The following is a 24338-nucleotide window of genomic DNA, read 5'->3' as shown; positions in this document are numbered from 1 at the left end:
TCACACTCACACTCACGCTCACGCTCAGGCTCAGACTCACACTCACACTCACGCTCAGGCTCACGCTCACGCTCAGGCTCACGCTCACGCTCACGCTCAGACTCACGCTCAGATTCACGCTCACGCTCAGACTCACTCTCACGCTCAGACTCACGCTTACGCTCAGGCTCAGGCTCAGGCTCACACTCAGGCTCAAGCTCAGGCTCACGCTCACGCTCACGCTCACGCTCACGCTCACCCTCAGGCTCACGCTCAGGCTCAGATTCACGCTCACGCTCACGCTCAGACTCAGACTCACACTCACATTCAGGCTCAGACTCACACTCACGCTCACGCTCAGACTCACGCTCACGCTCAGACTCACGCTCAGACTCACGCTCACGCTCAGACTCACGCTCAGGCTCACGCTCAGGCTCAGGCTCAGACTCACACTCACACTCACACTCACGCTCAGGCTCACGCTCAGGCTCAGGCTCACGCTCAGGCTCACGCTCAGGCTCACGCTCAGACTCACGCTCACGCTCAGGCTCAGACTCACACTCACACTCACGCTCAGGCTCACGCTCAGGCTCAGGCTAAATCTCAGACTCACACTCACACTCACGCTCACGCTCAGGCTCAGACTCACACTCACACTAACGCTCAGGCTCACGCTCACGCTCAGGCTCAGGCTCACGCTCACGCTCACGCTCAGACTCACGCTCAGACTCACTCTCACGCTCAGACTCACGCTCACGCTCAGGCTCAGGCTCACGCTCACGCTCAGACTCACGCTCAGACTCACGCTCACGCTCAGACTCACGCTCACGCTCAGACTCACGCTCACGCTCACGCTCAGGCTCAGGCTCAGGCTCACACTCAGGCTCACGCTCAGGCTCACGCTCACGCTCACGCTCACGCTCACCCTCAGGCTCACACTCACACTCACGCTCACCCTCAGGCTCACGCTCACGCTCACGCTCAGACTCACACTCACACTCACGCTCAGGCTCACGCTCACGCTCAGACTCACTCTCACGCTCAGGCTCACACTCAGGCTCAGACTCACGCTCAGGCTCAGACTCACACTCAGGCTCAGACTCACGCTCAGGCTCAGACTCACGCTCAGACTCACGCTCACGCTCAGACTCACGCTCATGCTCAGACTCACGCTCACGCTCACGCTCAGACTCAGACTCACACTCACATTCAGGCTCAGACTCACACTCACACTCACGCTCACGCTCAGACTCACGCTCACGCTCAGACTCACGCTCAGACTCACGCTCACGCTCAGACTCACGCTCAGACTCACGCTCAGACTCACGCTCACGCTCAGACTCACTCTCACGCTCAGACTCACGCTCACGCTCACGCTCAGGCTCAGGCTCACACTCAGGCTCAGGCTCAGGCTCACGCTCACGCTCACCCTCAGGCTCACGCTCAGGCTCAGATTCACGCTCACGCTCACGCTCAGACTCAGACTCACACTCACATTCAGGCTCAGACTCACACTCACACTCACGCTCAGACTCACGCTCACGCTCAGACTCACGCTCAGACTCACGCTCACGCTCAGACTCACGCTCAGACTCACGCTCAGACTCACGCTCACGCTCAGACTCACTCTCACGCTCAGACTCACGCTCAGGCTCAGGCTCACGCTCACGCTCACGCTCAGACTCACTCTCACGCTCAGACTCACGCTCACGCTCAGGCTCAGGCTCAGACTCACACTCACACTCACGCTCAGGCTCACGCTCAGGCTCAGGCTCAGACTCACACTCACACTCACGCTCAGGCTCACGCTCAGGCTCAGGCTCAGGCTCACGCTCAGGCTCACGCTCAGGCTCACGCTCAGACTCACGCTCACGCTCAGGCTCAGACTCACACTCACACTCACGCTCAGGCTCACGCTCAGGCTCAGGCTAAATCTCAGACTCACACTCACACTCACGCTCACGCTCAGGCTCAGACTCACACTCACACTCACGCTCAGGCTCACGCTCACGCTCAGGCTCACGCTCACGCTCACGCTCAGACTCACGCTCAGACTCACTCTCACGCTCAGACTCACGCTCACGCTCAGGCTCAGGCTCACGCTCACGATCACGCTCACGCTCACGCTCACGCTCACGCTCACGCTCAGGCTCAGTCTCACGCTCACGCTCACGCTCACGCTCAGGCTCACGCTCACGCTCACGCTCACACTCAGGCTCACGCTCAGGCTCACACTCAGACTCACGCTCACGCTCACGCTCACGCTCACGCTCACGCTCACGCTCACGCTCAGGCTCACGCTCACGCTCACGCTCACGCTCAGGCTCACGCTCACGCTCACGCTCACGCTCAGGCTCACGCTCACGCTCAGACTCACGCTCAGACTCAGACTCACACTCACATTCAGGCTCAGACTCACACTCACACTCACGCTCACGCTCAGACTCACGCTCACGCTCAGACTCACGCTCAGACTCACGCTCAGACTCACGCTCAGACTCACGCTCACGCTCAGACTCACGCTCAGACTCACGCTCAGACTCACGCTCGCGCTCAGACTCACTCTCACGCTCAGACTCACGCTCACGCTCAGGCTCAGGCTCAGGCTCACGCTCACGCTCACGCTCACGCTCACGCTCACTCTCAGACTCACTCTCACGCTCAGACTCACGCTCAGGCTCAGGCTCAGACTCACACTCACACTCACGCTCAGGCTCACGCTCAGGCTCAGGATCAGACTCACACTCACACTCACACTCAGGCTCACGCTCAGGCTCAGGCTCACGCTCAGGCTCACGCTCACGCTCAGGCTCACGCTCAGACTCACGCTCACGCTCAGGCTCAGACTCACACTCACACTCACGCTCAGGCTCACGCTCAGGCTCAGGCTAAATCTCAGACTCACACTCACACTCACGCTCACGCTCAGGCTCAGACTCATACTCACACTCACGCTCAGGCTCACGCTCACGCTCAGGCTCACGCTCACGCTCACGCTCAGACTCACGCTCAGACTCACTCTCACGCTCAGACTCACGCTCAGGCTCAGGCTCAGGCTCACGCTCACGCTCACGCTCACGCTCACGCTCACGCTCACGCTCAGGCTCACGCTCACGCTCACGCTCACGCTCACGCTCAGGCTCACGCTCACGCTCACGCTCACGCTCAGGCTCACGCTCAGGCTCACGCTCAGACTCACGCTCACGCTCACGCTCAGGCTCACGCTCAGACTCACGCTCAGACTCACTCTCACGCTCAGACTCACGCTCAGGCTCAGGCTCAGGCTCACGCTCACGCTCACGCTCACGCTCACGCTCACGCTCAGGCTCACGCTCACGCTCACGCTCACGCTCACGCTCACGCTCACGCTCACGCTCACGCTCAGGCTCACGCTCACGCTCACGCTCACGCTCAGGCTCACGCTCAGGCTCACGCTCAGACTCACGCTCACGCTCACGCTCAGGCTCACGCTCAGACTCACGCTCAGACTCACGCTCACGCTCAGACTCACGCTCACACTCACGCTCAGACTCACGCTCACGCTCACGCTCAGACTCAGACTCACATTCAGACTCAGACTCACATTCAGGCTCAGACTCACACTCACACTCACGCTCAGACTCACACTCACGCTCACGCTCACGCTCACGCTCACGCTCAGACTCAGACTCACATTCAGACTCAGACTCACATTCAGGCTCAGACTCACGCTCACGCTCACTCTCACGCTCAGACTCACGCTCACGCTCACTCTCACGCTCAGACTCACGCTCACGCTCAGGCTCAGGCTCACGCTCACGTTCACGCTCAGGCTCAGGCTCAGGCTCAGGCTCAGACTCATGCTCACACTCAGACTCAGACTCACGCTCACTCTCACGCTCAGACTCACGCTCACGCTCAGGCTCAGACTCACACTCACACTCACGCTCAGGCTCACGCTCAGGCTCAGGCTAAATCTCAGACTCACACTCACACTCACGCTCACGCTCAGGCTCAGACTCATACTCACACTCACGCTCAGGCTCACGCTCACGCTCAGGCTCACGCTCACGCTCACGCTCAGACTCACGCTCAGACTCACTCTCACGCTCAGACTCACGCTCAGGCTCAGGCTCAGGCTCACGCTCACGCTCACGCTCACGCTCACGCTCACGCTCACGCTCACGCTCACGCTCACGCTCACGCTCAGGCTCACGCTCACGCTCACGCTCACGCTCAGGCTCACGCTCACGCTCACGCTCACGCTCAGGCTCACGCTCAGGCTCACGCTCAGACTCACGCTCACGCTCACGCTCAGGCTCACGCTCAGACTCACGCTCAGACTCACTCTCACGCTCAGACTCACGCTCAGGCTCAGGCTCAGGCTCACGCTCACGCTCACGCTCACGCTCACGCTCAGGCTCACGCTCACGCTCACGCTCACGCTCACGCTCAGGCTCACGCTCACGCTCACGCTCACGCTCAGGCTCACGCTCAGGCTCACGCTCAGACTCACGCTCACGCTCACGCTCAGGCTCACGCTCAGACTCACGCTCAGACTCACGCTCACGCTCAGACTCACGCTCACACTCACGCTCAGACTCACGCTCACGCTCACGCTCAGACTCAGACTCACATTCAGACTCAGACTCACATTCAGGCTCAGACTCACACTCACACTCACGCTCAGACTCACACTCACGCTCACGCTCACGCTCACGCTCACGCTCACGCTCAGACTCAGACTCACATTCAGACTCAGACTCACATTCAGGCTCAGACTCACGCTCACGCTGCACTCTCACGCTCAGACTCACGCTCACGCTCACTCTCACGCTCAGACTCACGCTCACGCTCAGGCTCAGGCTCACGCTCACGTTCACGCTCAGGCTCAGGCTCAGGCTCAGGCTCAGACTCATGCTCACACTCAGACTCAGACTCACGCTCACTCTCACGCTCAGACTCACGCTCACGCTCAGGCTCAGGCTCACGCTCACGTTCACGCTCAGGCTCAGGCTCACGCTCACGTTCACGCTCAGGCTCAGGCTCAGGCTTAGACTCACGCTCAGACTCACGCTCAGACTCACGCTCAGACTCACGCTCAGACTCACGCTCACGCTCACACTCACATTCAGGCTCAGACTCACACTCACACTCACGCTCAGACTCACACTCACGCTCACGCTCACGCTCACGCTCACACTCACGCTCAGACTCAGGCTCACGCTCACGCTCAGGCTCAGGCTCAGGCTCAGACTCACGCTCACACTCACACTGGTATAAAGTGTTGTAAGTGTGTATGATTGCCAGACAGCTGCAGGTGCCATTGGAAGTGTTTGAGCTTGTTATCTCCCAAATACAACAAAGTTGTTATCAACAGTCGACTCCACTTTCCAGTGGTTAAAATCAGAGGACATCTTCAACTTGAAGAATGTAGTTTCAAGCCATCAACATAAAATAAAACATACAGTACATCATGAAATTCACCTGTACACAGATGACACATTAGTATTCCTACTAAACCCTCTTACTTCCTAACAAGAAATTATTTATAACCTCCCAAAAACCTAAATAAGTAATACTCAATCAATAATACAGACTTGAAATACAGAATATGTCACCACCCATCACTGTGTGACCAATTTAGACAAGAATATTTCAACCAAGCTGTTAAGACTTTTCCATTGAATTGCAATCCTCTTCACATAAAATGGAAGACGATGTGAAGCGTTAGATGACTTTGTCCATTTCACTGGCAGAATTGTTAAAGTGTAAATGGCTGTACTCCTCCTACTGCTATGCTATAAATACATTTGATTAGATGTTTTGATGAACACTCAACTGTTCTTCTCATTTTCCCCATCTGACAAAATCTCTTGAGTGGATTTAAATCAAGAGCGTAGGTTTGGTCTCAACAGCCTTTTAATCTGGGTACTTTTGTATGTTGTACTTGCATGAATGATATAAATTGTGAACATATATGTCTGCAAAATAAGCATCTTCCTAGATGTTGGTAGCTGCAGACAATCAGAAGACACTCGTAAGCACCCGTGAATATTTAGCCCTACTATTACTAAACAAAACAACCAGGCTGCCACTATCCATCTGTGGACATTTTGTATTTCAAATAGTGGAAGTTATCAACCTTACACATACATTTAGTTGGAAATCAACAGCCGTTGCGTGCAGCGGGAATTTTGCTCTTGTAAACTTTCGACAAACCATAACTTTTCATATATACTAGTACTAAAGGATGAAAGAGAGATCACACATGGAGGTCAGGGTGTAGATGAACTGTCTGCTACATTTACAAGAATTACACAGGAGACATCTTGCAATATGTAACTTTATTTAGAAGGCCAGAGACAGTTGGTGTGTGTGTGTGTGTGTGTGTGTGTGTGTGTGTGTGTGTGTGTGTGTGTGTGTGTGTGTGTGTGTGTGTTTGTGTGTGTGTGTGTGTGTGTGTCACTGGGCTCCACATTCAGTTACTTGGAGCACTGCCCTTTTCCTGACATTGTCACATTCGTGTTCTTTTTTCTGTTGGAAAAAAAAGTATGTGTTACAGCACTGTGGTTTGACTTGTGTGTGTGCATATGTGGGTGGGGTTTTTATTGTAGCAATAATAAAAGCAGAATGAAAGCAAAACAACAAGCAGGATCAGGCGTGCTAGTTTTCATGACGTTTCAACGAGTGACTCTTAAGCACTGCAATCAGTGTCTCAGTGTTGACTGAAACAACCTCAAAAGTAAGTTAACACTCATGTCATGAGAGAAATAATATGTGTGTGGGGTTATCTTGTTAGACCCTTCCTTCTGCTTTCAAAATAAAAGCTGATGTGGAGGTGTTTTAACCACCAGATGGAGACAAAGAGCAGTGTCTGGTGTCTGTATTATCTTAAATATTTCATTACGTTTACAGTAAATAAATATAATCACATTACATTTGTTGGCAAAGGATCTTGGTTTAAGACATTATGGCAGAGTAATTTTGACACACTCACTTTGACTCTCACACATGATCCGATGAGATACAGTTTCACAACTCTCCACACACATTTGACAATACTATTACTGCAATAATAACCCCACATATGAGTGTGTGTTTGTGTGTGCAGCTACATGTTACGTGCCTATTTTCCTGGCAGAGGATGCATTCGGTGCTGTAGGTCTTTTTATTACTGCCACACACGGGATCATACTCCCTGGTACAGACTTCATCTTTATACTTATCACAGCCAGGCTGGACAAACACAGGTAGTCACATGGTTATTGGTTAGACACTCAGGCATTAGGTTATCTTTACAGTTACATTAATGAATCATTGCTAATGTCATCATATTCTGCACTTCTTGGACGTGTGCATCTGTCAGTGTTTAACAGATGTTTAATGTTGCTGTTGCTGCCCTCAGATTCAGAGGCAAGACATTCTACAGTTTATGTCCAGAACTACAGAAAGCAGGTTCACTGTCGGCCTTTGTCTTAGTTTTTTGTGAGTGGCAGCTCTGGAGTCCATAAGTACATTTAGAAATGAGTACAAGAATCTTAAAGTTGATCCTTAAAACTAACTTGAAGCCAGTACAGAGACTTTAGAAGAGGAGCTCTTTTCTTTGTTCCAGTACAAACCCTGGGAATAGTGTTCAATATGATCTGTGACTGAATTATAGACCGTTTGGTGCTGGCCAGAAACTACGCATTGCAGTAGTTGAGCCAACCTCTAAAAGTTTGTTGTTTTATTTATTCATAAATTCTAATTGAGATCAATATCTATTTTGCTATAGAGACATGAGAACAAATGACACCAGTTGCCAGTTTATTAGGTGCACCTAGCTAACAGTGATGCAGTACAACACAACAGTCTTGGTCATAAAGAAATACTTTTATCTTCAATCTTTAAACCAGGAGTCAAAATAAAAACACAGAATCAGATCAGAAGTCTCACCTTCACTGTGACCATCTCATCGCTGTCCGGAGTCACAGGCTCATTCTCCAGGGCGAGGACTACACACACACACACACACACACACACACACACACACACACACACACACACACACACACACACACACACACACACACACACACACATTAATACTCTATTCTTCTGACACCCTCAGTGGTATAACACATCTCATTGTAACTTGAATGTAGAATCTGCAGGCAAAGGGACAAGATTTGTTCTTGGTTGTTCTTGGTTTGGTTTCTGTTTGTAGTCCGACTGTCCGAGTAGTGTTGACTGATCATAATCATATTTGCATTCATTTGGTTGAAGGCATGTAAACTGTAATGTATACGGCCTCCTATTCATTTGGAGCAGGTGGTTTGGAACTACACATTGAACATTTAAAAGCAAGTATGAACCTTCAAAGAGCTCTTTGAAGAGGTGAGGACTGGACAAATAGCCATATGTAAAAAGGCTCTTATTCCCAATGTGCACATGTGCATCTCTCCCTCAGTCCTCATGGAAACAAGTGATTTCTGAAATGTAAAAACATAACCAGAGGAATGTAACCCAGCCAGGTCTCAAGTTCAGCTGAACTTCCTCTTGTTTGGCTGCTCCTTGTGTTTTTAATTCTGTTGTTGAAACTGGACTTAAAATGAATTAGTATGAGGTGTTCTTTTTATAGAGATACATAAAGACACACAAATCACATGAAAACTCCACATCACTCTCTTCTTAAACCAATACAAGGCTTTTACTATAATGGCATAGTCATGTTAGGCCTAAAAATAAACTCTGGCACGTTTCATCAGGAAGTCAGTCTGATTACAATAAAGGCATTTTAATTGTCTGAAAAAAGATTGCCTTCAAGTTTTCTTGTGATTTTTGTATTATCCATCCATCCATCGTCTACCGCTTATCCGGGATCGGGTCGCGGGGGCAGCAGCTCCAGTAAGGAACCCCAATCTTCCCTTCTCCGGGCCACATCCTCCAGCTCCGACTGGGGGATCCTGAGGCGTTCCCAGGCCAGTGAGGAGATATAATCTCTCCACCGAGTCCTGGGTCCTAGCTCCGCCGGAGGTGTGAGTTAAAGATCCCCAGGACAGGGGCTTCCTCCAGACGTTCCCAGTTCACCCGCACTACCCGTTTGGGTTTACCAGGTCTGTCCAGAGTCTTCCCCCACCCCTTGATCCAACTCACCACCAGATGGTGATCAGTCGACAGCTCCGCCCCTCTCTTCACCCGAGTGTCCAAAACATGCGGCCTAAGGTCAGATGATACGATTACGAAATCGATCATTGACCTTTGGCCTAGGGTGCTCTGGTACCACGTGCACTTATGAGCATCCTTATGTTCGAACATGGTGTTTGTTATGGCCATTCCATGGCTAGCACAGAAGTCCAACAACAAACGACCGTTCGGGTTTAGATCAGGGAGGCCCTTCCTCCCAATCACGCCTCTCCAGGTGTCTCCATCGTTTCCCACGTGTGCGAAGTCTCCCAGCAAGACTACGGAGTCCCCTACTGGAGCCCCCTGCAGGGCTTCATTCAGGGTCTCCAAGAAGGCCGAATACTCAGAACTGCGGTTTGGGGCATAGGCACAAACAACAGTCAGAGTTTTCCCCCCCATAACCCGAAGGCGTAAGGAGGCGACCCTCTCGTCCACCGGGATAAACTCCAACGTAGCGGCGCTCAGCCGGGGGCTAGTGAGTATCCCCACCCCGGCCCGACGCCTCACACCTTGGGCAACTCCGGAGAAGAATAGAGTCCAACCCCTATCCAGGAGTACGGTTCCAGAGCCAAGACTGTGCGTGGAGGTAAGCCCCACCAGATCCAACTGGTAGCGATCCACCTCCCGCACTAGCTCCGGCTCCTTCCCCCACAGAGAGGTGACGTTCCACGTGCCCAGAGCCAGCCTCTGCTGCCCGGGTCTGGTCCGTCGAGGTCCCTGACCATCACTGCCACCCATGTGACAGCGCACCCGACCCCAGCGGTTTTTCCCATGAGTGGTGGGCCCACAGTATGGATGGATGGGAGGCACCATGTAGCTTCTTCGGGCTGTGCCCGACCGGGCTCCGTGGCAAACCCGGCCACCAGGCGCTCGCTGTCGGGCCCTCCCTCTGGGCCTGGCTCCAGACGGGGGCCCCGGGCTTCCTCCGGGCAGGGTCTCTCCTTTCCTTTCCCTTTCTTTCATGAAGTCGTTTTTGAACCATTCTTAGTCTGGCCCCTCACCTGAGACCAATTTGCCTTGGGAGACCCTACCAGGAGCACTAGGCTCCAGACAGCACAGCTCTCAGGTTCATAGGGACACACAAACCTCTCCACCACGATAAGGTGATGGTTCCCATCCCCCATGTATTATTATTATTATTATTATTATTATTATTATTATTATTATTATTATTAATAATATAAGACTTCTGTTCTGGGGACAAAGCACTCTGGGAAACTCAGCACCCTCCCATTACTGTCAGTATCAGTATCTGTGGTTAGGAGTCAGAATGATCTGGTCTGAGTTAGTTATTGACAGCAGGTATCAATGTTATCTGCGTGTGATTGGATTGGTAAATAGGCACGTCTGCTGAGACCAGTTCAAATCATTCATGGGAAGATGACATCTGAACCACAGAGTTAGTGTCTTCACAAAACTATAACTGAGAAAAGCTGATCCTCCACAGTTAAGGTTTATTTTTTTTAAACTAAACTAACTAAACTAAAAAAATAAAATAAAATAAAACCTTCTGCTCACATACATTACATCAGTTAGATTTGACAGACCAGTTTAAGATCATGAAGATGTATAGTACCATTATTTGTAGACATTCTTATTTTATTTCTAGCCTTTTATTTATATATCTTTTAGCTTTTTTACATATAACGAATTGTTACTCCTTTATTTTATACTGAACATTACATGACAAAAAACTCCACCTCAGCAATTCACTTTGTCCTTAAATCTTTTTAAGGACAAATAATAATAATATTGATTATTATCTAGACAATAATGCAGTTTTCTGCTTTATTCTGCATATTTCTATGTGCCATTTCTAGAAAAAAACCATGTACATGAAAACTACAGTAGAAACCTCCAACACTTTCAGCAGTTTCTGGTTTAAAATTAAAAGCTGTTTCAGAATCTGAGATTAAATGACTTGTTATTAACACGTTGTTAAGATCATTACTTTTGCTGGTAATAAACTCACCAGAGACAGAGAGCAGCAGGGCAGAACAGAGCAGCACAGTCAGCTTCATGATGTCCAGTACAAGTTTCTGTGGACGACAGGTGTGTGTTTCACACATTATGTTTTTGCTTTCATACACAACCTGTTGAGCTGGCAGCTGACCCCTCCCACCCCGGACGCAGACTTTTTCAGTGACTCCCCTCCGGCAGGAGTCTGCGGTCCATCAGGACCAAAACATCACGACATAAAAACAGTTTCTTCTCCTCTGCAGTCGGCCTCATCAACAAGGCCAGAGACCCCCACTGACACTGTCTCACCCCCCACCCTACACGTTACATTATTGTACTGCTCAGCCGGCTGTCCTTGTGATGTGTTACATTACCCCTACTGTTTATATTTTGTATATATTGTTAATTGTTCATTGTAAAAATTTTATATTTATGCACCAACGAACCAGAGCAAATTCCTTGTAGGTGGAAACCTACATGGCAATTAAAATGATTCTGATTCTGATCTATAAATGTTTTTAATTTGTGAATTTGGTTGCTGAACTTTATCTAAAAATTCCTAGGAGTTGAGCTGTGATGACCCCGACCCATGTGGAGGGTAATGTCCCAGAAGGCCTGATCATAAAATGCACAAACTACATTGAGAACAGCTGACAATTATAATACATTTAATTTATATAGTGCTTTTCGAGACCTCAAAGCCGCTTTACAATAGTAGGGGAGGTGGGGTGGAGGGGTGGGATGAGAGAATAAAAAGAGAAAGAGAAGAAGAAAAAGAAAAAGAAAGAAGTATATGGTTAACAGCAGATGATAGTTGAGAAGAGGTGCGTCTAGAGGCGGGACTGAAATCTAGAGAGGGACTGAGAGTCATGGATGTCTTGGTGGAGGGAGTTCCAGAGCCTGGGTGCTGCCCTGGAGAAGGCTCTGTCTCCAAAGCTGCGCAGCTTGGATAGTGTTGAATAGTGTTTCTAACACTATTTATTCATTATTAATAAAACATATTACATTTATTGATTTTATTATCCAAACACATAAGTAAATATATACATGAGCCTCAATATCAGCTATTGTAATAAAGTTAATACTAATTATCTTCCTAACAGTGTCTGGAAAACAAAGGTTGGATGAGGCTTTGATGGATATAATTGTTAAGGATGGCCAGCCATTTTCTGTGGTAGAGGATGAAGGGTTTATAAACTTTGTCAACATCCTAGATTCTACCTACACTATTCAGGGTACAAAGGCACTCAAAGGTATGATGGAGGCAAGATAAAAGACATCCAGAGAGAAGGCCATGTCTGAAGTGAGGCAGGCCTGTGCATACAGGCCACTTCATAACTGAAAACATGAAGCTGACAACGGTTCTTTTGGGGGGTACAGAAATGTACACTGATAATATCTACACCTCGGTCCTGAACAATTGAGGCACACTTCAAATCGAGCACCACATCCAAAACAAATCTGTGTGCCATGCAGGTAAATATGGACATGGCACAGTTAAAACTCATTCAAGAGCTAGAGACAAGATAGAACAGCACCTTCGCTATGCTGCAAAGGTTGTACTATCGAAGAGAACCAACGGGTGCAGGCCTTTTACTGCACACTAGTATAAGGCAACCCACCAGGGCTTTATGGCCATTCCACCAAGCCACAGCTGAGATGCCAGGAAGTCCAGATGCACAGTATGTTGAAGATTTAATGTGTACTGCTGAAAGATAATTGACTGTTCCATCGTGAATACCTTGTCTTTCTGCCTACACAGATGTTTGAGAGAACTACACCTGGTCCAAGGGTCTACCAAAGTACAGGGTCACCTGCAATGCACTTTACCCACACCTATCTAAAGTTGCCTCTCTGTACCTCTGCATACCAGCAGTGTAAAACATTTTTTTTTTTACCTGGTCAGCCAGGTTTTTAATAAAAACCTGTGAAAATACATAATGCCACATACTGCCCCTTTGCACAATCATTCCCATACGTATTAATGAATCGAACTGCCTTAGATGAATTCTTGCCAAATAAACATCAAGGCTAAAGGAAAAATGCATAAACCCATAATGAACATAGAGCCTATGGGCTGCCACCACCACCAGCTGAATAAGGTACATACGCTGCATCCAGAACGTATTCATACCCCTTCACTTTCCCACATTTTATTATGTTACAGCCTAATTCCAAAATGGATTAAATAAAAAAAAATTCTCAACATTCTACACACAATACCGCAGAATTTTTTGCAAATGTATTAAAAATAAAACACTAAAATATCACATGTACATCAGTATTCACACCCTTTACTCAATACTTTTTTGAAGCACCTTTGGCAGCAATTACAGCCTCCAGTCTTCTCGATTATGATACTACAAGCTTGGCACCTATTTGGGGGCAGTTTCTCCCATTCTTCTTTGCAGATCTTCTCAAACTCTGTCAGGTTGGATGGGGACCGCCGATGGACGGCCATTTTCAGGTCTCTCCAGAGATGTTCAGTTGAGTTCAAGTCCGGGCTCTGGCTGGGCCGCTCAAGGACATTCACAGAGTTCTCCCGAAGCCACTCCTGCGTTGTTTTGGCCATGTGCTTCGGATCGTTGTCCTGTTGGAAGGTGAAACGTCGGCCCAGTCTGAGGTCCAGAGCGCTCTGAAGCAGGTTTTCATTCAGGATCTCCCTGTACTTTTCTCCATTCAGCTTTCCGTCGACCCTGACTAGTCTCCCAGTCCCTGCCACTGAAAAAGAAAAACACAGCATGATGCTGCCACCACCATACTTCACCTTTGGGATGGTATTGCACAGGTGATGAGCAGTGCATGGTTTCCTCCAGACATGATGTTTAGAATTGAGGCTAAAGGTTCAATCTTAGTTTGATCAGACCAGAGAATCTTATTTCTCAGAGCCTGAGTCTTCCAAGCAGCTTTCATGTGTTCTACACTGAGCAGTGGATTCCATCTGGCCACTCTGCCATATAGCCCAGATCCATGGAGCGCTGTAGTGATGGTTGTCCTTCTGGAAGGTTCTCCCATCTCCACAGAGGATCTCTGGAGCTCGGTCCGAGTGACCATCGGGTTCTTGGTCACCTCTCTTACCAAGGCCCTTCTCCCCGATTGCTCAGTTTGGACGGGAAGCCAGTTCTAGAAAGAGTCTTAGTTGTTCCAAACTTCTTCCATGTCAGAATGATGGAGGCCACGGTGTTCTTGGGAACCTTTGATGCAGCAGAAATTGTTTTGTAGCCGTCCCCAGCTCTGTGCCTCGACACAATCCAGTCTCTGAGCTCCACAGGCAATTTGTTTGACCTCCTGGTTTGGGTTTTGAACAAAAGTACATTGTGAACTGTGGGAGTTTACATAGAAAGGTGTGTGTCTTTACAAATCATGTCCAAACTATTTAGTTTACCACAGGTGGACTCCAAACAAGGTGTAGGAACATCTCAACCATGATCAATAGAGATTGGATGCTCCTGAGCTTCATTTCAAGTAGATCAAAATTATTTTTATTATAGATTTATTGCAGACATATGGGATTGAAACAGTGAGGTGTTGTGCCAGTGCTTTGGTCCCTTTTTTGAAAGGCTGCCTTATTTCTGTACGCCACCAGATGTCGCTATTTATTTTTGCTGAGAATTAAGTTGCCTTTGAATTAGAGTCAGCACTGGCATTTGCCAGTAAGAATAACAGCTATGCCGTTCATAAGTGGTTTACTGTACCACCCAGAATAACGAGTAGCATACCAGTAGGCAACGACAGCAAACACAAATCAGCATAACACTGAAACATCTTACCACTACAGAATTAGCACCGCAAAAGACAGACTACTCTATCTATTATGTGGATTTGACCGGCCAACACGAGCTTTGCTGGATATTCTGAATTTACTTTCTACTTATGTTCGCCTTTTTTGAGGTTTTGAACGTGGTGTTAGGCCTTGTTGTTTTTGACAATAGCTGCATTTTGCCCGGGTCGTGCTTTGGAATAACCTCGTGGCATTATAAACTGTGAACTGTGTCTGATAAACCTTAAAACGTGCAACTCTAATGATCAAACAGGACTTTCTGGAAATATCTGATTTTCTCACCTGCACCTGAAGCAACATGCCCACACCAATGTAGTCCCCACCCTTATGCTGCATTCAAGCAATTTCGGGAAAATGGGAGAACAGGGAAAAGCGACTTGCAAATGTTCACACATTAATGCATATGGTTACCCCAACTGCTGGTCTGAGTCAGACTTTTTAAAAATCAGCCTAAATTAGATTTTGTTGTGTTACATATTTATAACGGTTCGTTAACAAGTGAAACTAGATAGAAAACAATGTAGACCTAGGCAATAGCTGATTATAAGTGAGCTGACTTTAGTGTATTAGTGTCAATAAATGTTTTTATTTAGACTGCAATCGATGGTGGCTTTGCAAACATCGGTACCAGTTTGCTGAAACTATAGTGGGAGATTTCGTATCTGTGAGTCTGGATTTCAACGAACTACGAGGCTTATTTGAGAAAATGATCATATAGTTTAGGAGAAAGCAAAATACACCAAAAATGGACTTTCTTCTGAAACTCTGCCAGGAGAGAGATGACGCAGCCTATTCAGACGTCAGTCGTAAATGCCACCTGTGGGTGCATTCAAGGCCCTGGGGTCGAACTTGTATTGTACATACAGTTACAGGGTCTCCAGCAGCTTTGATGGTCGCTTCGTTTGTATTAGACATTAAACAAATATGAGGCACAAAAGTAAAGGACAAACACTTGCTATGGATACTTTAGCATAAATTAGGCAAAAATGGCTGCATCACAAATAATTTTTTAACTTTGCAGTTGTTGACTGTGTACATTATGGGCATCATAGAGCATATTTACTTATACATTCAAAATTATGATTATTATCACTATGCGGCGTTCATATACAGTATATGTCATGAGTAGTCTTGATTGTATTATATCCGATAGCACCTGAAGGGGTCATGAGATATCTAACCTTAGCTAATCGCCTCCAACGGAAACCAGCTGAGAGAAAGGGTAGAGAAGACAAGATGGCGGAGTGAGTGGGTTGCGCTTTCTACAGACGGTTGCGACCCTTGATGTTTGCTGAAACGCCCTTAAAGGACTGAAGAGATTGAAAAAGCAACATTACCATTGGAAGTGTAATCAAAAGGGCTGTTTCTGCTACTCAGCACGGAGGAGGTCCAGACATTTTTCCGCGGCGGTCCTTGCGACAGCGTTAGCTTGATGCTAACGTTAGATTTCACTAGCTGCTACTTCGAGGTAGCTGGGTGGTAGTTGAAGGCCGTAAGCTTTTTCGGATTTAGTTTTGGATGTATATACTTCGATACTGACACGGCATTCCGTGTTTCTTGGAAGAGGTTGTATTTGAACGAAGATCCATTGTAGCCGGTAGCCTATGAATAAAGCGATCAACATCAGGAGAAATCCACTTTCAAACTTGCTTGTTTCGTTAATTGTCGACACAATTTTTTGGAGTACAGCTGACGTTAGTCCATACTTGCTTTCATCAACGCTAACTGGACATACAGGACTCTGTATGTTCTGCTGACAATCGGGCTAGACTGCCATACAGAATTTCCTAAAGTGAATCAAGTGGAGATTATCATTTGGTGGATATTATGGCGAGCAGCAGTGGCTCGAAAGCCGAATTCATAGTCGGTGGAAAATACAAGCTTGTCAGAAAAATTGGATCAGGATCTTTCGGTGACATTTATCTGGCCATCAACATCACAAATGGAGAGGTAATATACTGCATAAACGTCTATATTCTTGTAGTACATTCGGCAGCCGTTTGTTCTACTGAACACAACCGTGGCTGTGTCAAAAGTATTTGAAGCAGGTCTGTACATATTAAGTTGTAAAATTGATTTAGCTAAAGCGGTTAACGTTACACACGATGCATTGGCATTATTAATTTTACAGCCTGTGCCAAGACATTTGTAATGGCTGTAACCAATGCAGTGACCAGAGTTGTAGTATAAGTATCTTTTGTGTTTGTCATTTTCAGGAGGTAGCTGTAAAATTGGAATCACAGAAAGCCAGACATCCACAGCTGTTATACGAAAGCAAGCTGTACAAAATTCTACAAGGTGGTGTCGGGATTCCTCACATCAGGTAAGTGGTAGGATCTTTACATCGTACTTTCGCTACTGACAATAAAGTGGCACTTTGTTTTAAATGACATTGTTTAGCTATATTAGTGTTGCCTGTGTTGAAAAAAAGAACTAATGTTAAAGAGGCAGCAACCTTGTTGGAATTAGGCCTGCTAATCTGCCGAACATTACCCCGTCTATTCTAGGAACGATATATGTCCCGCAAACGCTTAAAAATCCCGTCGGGTTTTCACTGTACAATATGCTTTGTACCAGTGTTGTTCCAGCTGTACACTTTTATTGTGAATAACAGCTGTAAGAAGTGAGGAAAACCAACTATGTGTTTGGAAATGGCCGCTCCTCTTTTGTTGTGTTAGCTCCCAACATGTCTTCCCTACACTGTTAGAAAATGGCGGCGGAGCACAGAATCGAAAACAACAACGCAAGCCCCACAGTAGAAGTGTTTTCACCGCGTAATTTTAGCCTCTTAGTGGCCTTGTCTTACCATGTAACGGGTTGCCCAATATGTTTAGTTGTGTGGAAGTACCTGTTAAGAATAGGGTGTAGCCCAACCGAGCAACTGGTAACGTTTGAGACACGAGCTGTGGCCCACAGTTCCACACTGCACACTACAGCTATACTATGCTCACCGTGCACTCATTCAGAATGTGCTGGTGCTTATGTGGCTAAAACTATGATGGGGCATTGACATGTTACTGCAGGGCCGTTGCCGACACTTTTAGGAGCCTGTGATATTAGTTTATTTATTAGATAAAAGGAGAAGGTTGTGTATGTGCTGCTCGTGAGGATGGCAGTAATATTGGTCACTACATGTACACAACGTATACAAATGGTTCTGTGCTCACTATAACATAAATAGTATGCTTAGGCTTCACATGTTTTGAAGTAATTTGTTCTTATAGAACAAATAGTGTATTTATTGTACGACCATGGCAGCAGGATTGTTTGGTAAACTAATCAAAGTAGTAACTGTGTTTTTATAGTTTTTTGTTTTCGTTCCGTTTATTTGATCAACCGGTCCCCATGAGAAATCTGTCCTTTATTACTTCATGTTTTTAATGTTTTCTGCCACAAAGTTAAAACTGAATGTGAAAATCATTACTGTCAATATGTAGTGTGAAGGTGACAGGAGACGCATGTTATAGTTCAAACAATAAAGCAGGTTTACTCAGCTTATGGTTCTGTTGGTGTGTGATTGATCACATCACACATTTATTTAACTTGTTCTGTAGAATGAAAATGGAGGATTTGAATCGCATTAACTCTAATCGTCACACATTTGTAACTTTGTATATCATTTGGTACCATTTTAAGGAACGTCGAGGATAAGAATAAACTGCCACAACATATGGGTCATCTTTAACAGCAGTGCATACTTTTAAAAAGGGAACATTGGTTCCCATTCCTCTTCTCGTAATGATACGGACAGAACCATGTTATCCATTGACTTTGTGTTACTTTCTAAAAGTCATACCAACTGCCATCTTGTTCATAAGTTGTTTGAAATATGGAAATCCTACCTAAGGCTTTGCATTCTCCCCCCTTTTGTACTTACTGCAAACCCCCAATTAAAAATTGATCTTGGTCTGTTTAGCGAGTGTTTGAGAAATTCCATTTAGTGTTGGGCTGCAGTCTCCTGAAATGGTACAAATCTGAGTAACTTGTGCAACAGTAGAGAAGAGAAACTCTCGGCTAAATGACTGCTGAAGGGTTGGAATGAAGACCACGGTCGTGACAGCATAAAGTTAAAGTAGTGCTTCACATCATTGCCTGATTTAGTACTTGAAGAAATTCTTGACTTCTGAGTCACTCTGAGGGATGGTGTGAATTGTCTGTGTTCTACTAGTCAAACTTGTTTGAATTTAGTTTGGGAAACTAGAGAATCTACCTGCCTCTACCTGTATGTTGCAGCTGGTATGTTTGTGGCACCAACCTATTATTTTCTTCACCTGTTTTTACATGATGCAAAAAGCTGCTTTGGCTTCACTACTTTAATCTGCCTCTTAAGGTGCAGCTGTGGCTCAGAAGGTAGAGCAGGTTTTCCACCAATTGGAAGCTCGGGGTTTTGATCCCGGGCTCCTCCACTGTGCATGTCGATGTGGCAAAGATACTAAATGCCAGATTGCTCCCGAAGGTTGTGTGTGTGTGTGTGTGTGTGTGTGTGTGAATGAGCATTAGATAAGACAATGAGCTGTTTGGCACTTTGTATGGTAACCCTGAAGTGTGTGTGTGTGAGAGAGAGAGCGAAAGTGCTTTTGCCTGGTCAGAACACTAGAAAGGTAGTTGTGCAGAGATAATACCCATGATTTGATATAGGCTCACTGTTGTGCCTTTTTTTAGTGTTTTAATCGCCACGTTTACGACATACTCCTTTAAAACGTAGCCCACTTTGTTTTGAGGCTTCAATGTTAAGAAACATTGAATTACACCTGATTTTTCCATTGATTACCAAGAAAAGTGTCATGTTATGTGTTAGGGATGCACATTTGAAAATTTTCGTGACTGTCAGTCATATCAATGATCAAAAGCTTATTTATATAATAAAAAAATGCAACATGCATGTTCTTCCAAAACGAATAAGTTTTTAAACCACGTATCTAATGGTTGCCATTCAACTTGATAAGTTTAAGCAGCTTTGAAAATGATAACGGGGTGTGGGGAATTGCTGTGACTGAATGATTTGCTTCAAACACTGCAATGTGTGTAAAGCAATGTTTGACTTAACTACAATTGTAATGACATTTTAAGTCTCAAATTGCATTTGACATGTGACAACCAATTTAATATTGATTATAGATATTAGTTTATTCACTGCTCTTTGGTTGTTGGAAAGACACCTTTTCATTAAGCAAAGCTGCTTTTTAGGGCAAAGTATCTGCCTGTATACTGGACAAACAATACCAACATTTGACTGGTGTTGATTTTCCTATCCCTGTTCTATATCTGGCTAACAGCACTAACATGCACGGCCTTATACAGTATACAGTACAGCTGGCACATGGCTGCATAGAGACAATGACTGGAGCCACTGAGGCACAGTGACTTGGTTGAAACCTGAACTCTAACATGCACACCTTAACAAATTAGACCTGCTTTGTAAGGTAACCCCTTTCATGGATCCAAGCACACATGGGTTATATGCCAATTGTGCATTGTTGTGTGCAGCTCATGGCCATTGTAGAGTCCAAATGCTGGCAACTTGAAATACTTTTTGCCGTCACCAGGAAGTGAGTTGTAAAACAGGTTGTAAAACCTTCATCACTATCATGCATTGTGGGCAGTATTAATAACTACAGCCGGTTTTGAAACAAAGCTTTTCCACCTTACTGCAAGCGGGAACTGTTCATTGAATCTTTGCACTGGTAATGCTGGCTTAATGTTGCAGCAAAATCTTGTTAGAGCCTGTCCAACCTGCTAGTCCTGCTGCCCCTCCTCCACGCTTTTAAAACCTGGTGTACCTTTTTATAGAATCACCACCTATCAGTCTTTCTGTCACACCGACTGAAGCAACTCCCTTTCTAATATTTGCTGTAAAAATGTTTTGATAATTAATCTGACATTTGTAAATAATCAAACAAAGGAAGCTTATTTAAAAGATAACTTTTTAATCATCAATCATATACATCAATACATCATAGTATAGATGAGAAATGTTAAAATAAAAATAGAATTATTAGAATTTACATTTGCCCCGATCACCTTTTTGCGGCTGATACCGAGAACTATTCGTCAATGAGCACAACAACAAACCCACCAGCCCATACATGGCTGATGACAATCGTTTTGTGTTATAGCTAGACGGACTGTTTTCACCACCGTCCTGAACAATTATTTGAATCGTTTAACCGTTTATCTCTGATAACCAGAGGACAGCTTTTTACTATGGTATAAGTCACGTATGTATAAAGCTTCGCATATTTTCACTCGATTCCTTTTATTATATTTGATTTATATAATTCCTTGTTAGTTATTTTTTAGATTTGGGCTTTTATTTGTTTAATTTTCAGATACATTGTCAACATGTTTAAATATAACCATATAACATCAAAAAAGGGTTTAACACTGCAATTATTTTAAAGTGCATTTTATTGGGAACCCACTCGAAGGACCGCGGGGGTCCCAGAGACTCATTACATTTAAAACGTATCAACATCATGATTGCTGTGAAAACATCTCCTTTAAACAACTGTATGGTTATTCTTGTCAAATATAATTGACTTTTGCCTAATGCTATTTTTTACTTAACTGGAACACTACAAACCTTTTTCCCAGGCAAATGATCAGATGTGGGTCCAACTCTCTGAACGTTGGATTTAAGTTCCCGTTCGTGTGTGCTTCACTAGGGGGTTATCCAGAAGCAAGCGCACCTTCTGCAGCAGCAGAAGAGGGGGTGTGCTGTGAATTACTTGGTTACAGTAGATCGCACTCGGTCGGTGTTTCTCATGTGTCAAAAATGACCAACGGCCTTGACATTTTCCCGTCATTATTTTTAAAAACGCGACGCGTCATGTGGTCATCACTGGCAAATGCCAGTAAGAATCACAGCTATGTCGTTTATAGGTACACGCCAGTACTATGCCATTGAAACATCCTACCACTAACCATGAAGTCGCACCACAAAGGACAGGATACTCTGTTATGTGCACTTAGATGAGACCTTGCTGGATAATCTTAATTAATTTACTCGTCACATGTGCCCACCTTTTTTGAGGCTCCTTATTGTTCTGTTTGTTCATATCTTTTAAGCATTGTATGTGGCTTAAGGCATTGTTAGTGATACAGCTGCATCAAGCTAACATTGGCTCCTCATTCATTTAATTTAACTACCATGGAGGACACTTGGGACCCCCTCTGTATATTTTCTTTGACTTTTATAGGAAACTTTTTGAGGGAGTTGAATTCTACAATGAAAATCTTATATTCGGGGGAATATTTAAAAGCTGATTACAGTATTTAGTTTTATTTTGTGTGTTTAAAATCAACTACTCTTAGACATATAAGGAAATTAATGATTCAGTATTTCCCCACCAGGATTTTACTCCCTGCAAGTTAACGGTCATGAAACGTGTCAAAATGTACGAGCAAAAAATAAAGTTCTTGGTGTCTGGGATGTTTTCTGAGTTAGAGGTAGACAGACTCAAACGTCAGGATTTCTATAATCCCGGTTTTTGCCCGGGCCCTACTTTGGCACAACCTTGTGATATTATAAACCCTTGAATGGCATTTTGGTGTCTGATGAACCTTAAGACTCGCAGATTTAATGCCCCTAACTGGACTTCCCAGATTGTATTTGAATGTCCCACCTGTATCTGAAGCAACATGCCCACACCAATGTTGTCCCCACCCTTATGCTGCATTCATGCAACTTCGGCAGAATGGGAGGACAAGCAAATACTTTTTTCTTTTCTTTTTCTGTGAATGCTGGTTGTTTACATGGTGTAATGCCCCTTAAAAAAAAAAGATTCCCACTGTCCACTCACCACCAAATTGAATAATACCGTGTTTTATTTTTAAGGACTAACTTTGCGTTTCAGATTTTGTTACTGCTCGGCAATACCATAATCAGGGATTTATACCAAGCAGGGTGCACGTTAATAGTTGGAGCACATTGATGTTGTGCACTTTGCCTACTTATAACACTTCTAATTTGATCAATTGGACTAATGTTGGTCTTAATGTTTTTAGCTAATTGACAAACTACCAAAATGATGTACGTATGTTGAGCCATTCCCTCTCCCTACCCACTTCCACTCCGTTTGCACATTCACGTGGAGGGTCCGCCATATAAAGTGCCCTTCCAAACCAGATAGCGGGGATTGGAAGTGGGTTATAAAACCCTCCAACGGCGTGTCTGCATCCATCCTGACACCAGCTGCCCTTACTGAGAACATGCAACACAGTTTGTGTCCGTCATGGAACACGCTGTGTAAACATTTACAAGTAAACTGCATGAACTAATATTGTCATACAGATGTTAACAACTAAAAGCTACATTGTATTTTTATCTTTCTGAGGAATATTCCTGTGTCTGTGTCTATACAACTGTACACATGTTAATTTGATTGTACAATCTTTTTAATTTACAGGGACTGTTGTAACAATCAAGCAGCTCATAAACGTCAAAGTTAAAAACGAGAAGAGGTTTACAAAGTGTCTGAAGAATTTGAAATGTAATTATTTTTCTTTCGGAAGATGCTGATGCGTAACTATAGTTACGGAAACTTACGACAGTTCCTGTTTCTGTCTGAGAGGGAAGTTGGTCCCGAAGCTTGCCGCTTTATTTGCATCCTACACCTTAAAGAAGGAGCCTCATTCAGCTGTGAGTGACTATAGAGTTCACTCCGTCATGGAATGGGAGGGTACAGGGGCCGGATTGGAATTGGGCCTCTGTCAGTCATTCATTGACTCATTGACAGACCTTTGAGTTGTATATGGCGGCTCCCACAGTGTAGATGACGTTTGCTGAATGTGTTTGTAGCATTTGTTGGTACTGCTCTGTACTATAATATGCTTTGACGCTTGCTGAGATCCTTTTTTTTTCCAACTTCAAAGCTGAGGTATTTCTGTGTGTGTGTCATCGGTTAAACGGTTAAAAAGAGAAAAAACAGAGTAGCAGCTTTCCCTAAAAACGATAATAGCTGGTCCACTTTATTAAGTGAACCTGAGCCGGAGTTGTTGCTAACTCCCTTCGGAAGCAAGACACAGGAACTTGGCTTGGGTCTTGAGCAGTTGTAGCATTTATTCACTGACAATTACACTGTACACATGGCACTGCAGTCTCCTTCGTTCACAGCTATAATGTTGATGCTAACGTCATACTCGTATGACAGACACATGGTGGGCAACCGGGCTTGCAATTCACTTGCGAAAACCCAGGCAGACACACTATCAACTCGCAGCTTAACTAATTGATGCTGTAGAGCAGGGGTGTCAAACTCATTTTAGTTCAGAGGCCACATGCAGCCCAATTTGATCTCAAGTGGGCCGGACCAGTAAAATCATATCATAATAATCTGTAAATAACGACAACTCCAAATGTTCCCCTTTTGTTTTAGTACAAAGAAATACAAGTACATTCTGAAAATATTCACATTTAATTAACTATATTTTTACAAAACATTATGAACAACCTGAAAATTCTTAAGAAAAA

The 24338-nt window shown here is 45.4% G+C and overlaps 2 protein-coding genes across 5 annotated transcripts in view; one reads left to right on the top strand and one right to left on the bottom strand.

Moving 5' to 3' along the window:
• Positions 1-6383: 6383 nt before the first annotated feature.
• On the bottom strand, positions 6384-15212 carry LOC115014639 (pancreatic secretory trypsin inhibitor-like). Its single transcript, XM_029441653.1, has 5 exons — positions 15149-15212; positions 11099-11165; positions 7897-7955; positions 7088-7197; positions 6384-6495 (listed from the first exon to the last, which is right to left on the bottom strand). The coding sequence occupies exons 1-5, from the start codon at positions 15200-15202 to the stop codon at positions 6444-6446; spliced, it is 342 nt and encodes a 113-aa protein (XP_029297513.1). The 5' UTR covers positions 15203-15212; the 3' UTR covers positions 6384-6443.
• An 830-nt stretch (positions 15213-16042) lies between these two features.
• csnk1a1 (casein kinase 1, alpha 1) overlaps positions 16043-24338 on the top strand; it is a 28504-nt gene continuing 20208 nt past the window's right edge. For 2 of the 4 annotated variants that reach the window (XM_029441650.1, XM_029441648.1), the window contains exons 1-2: positions 16045-16816; positions 17083-17189. In XM_029441650.1, coding sequence (XP_029297510.1) covers positions 16694-16816; positions 17083-17189 — 230 coding nt within the window. In that variant the 5' untranslated portion in view covers positions 16045-16693. Of the gene's footprint in view, positions 16817-17082; positions 17190-24338 lie in introns of all 4 variants that reach the window. The other 2 variants (XM_029441649.1, XM_029441652.1) reach the window with 2 other exon arrangements.

The sequence above is a fragment of the Cottoperca gobio genome, chromosome 10 (assembly GCF_900634415.1).
Source record: "Cottoperca gobio chromosome 10, fCotGob3.1, whole genome shotgun sequence".
Classification (NCBI taxonomy): Eukaryota; Metazoa; Chordata; class Actinopteri; order Perciformes; family Bovichtidae; genus Cottoperca; species Cottoperca gobio.
Note: the sequence above shows the minus strand (reverse complement) of the source record. Positions and strands in the feature narration are given on the sequence as shown.

Bases quoted from the DNA above. Each gene is read 5' to 3' on its own strand.
- LOC115014639 (XM_029441653.1), bottom strand. From the start codon at position 15,202: ATGCAGCATAAGGGTGGGGACTACATTGGTGTGGGCATGTTGCTTCAG. The intron at 7,956-11,098 runs GTGAGTTTATTA...GTGTGTGTGTAG, and splicing joins CCTGCTGCTCTCTGTCTCTG to TCCTCGCCCTGGAGAATGAG. The intron at 6,496-7,087 runs GCACGTAACATG...TTTTTCCAACAG, and splicing joins ATCCTCTGCCAGGAAAATAG to AAAAAAGAACACGAATGTGA.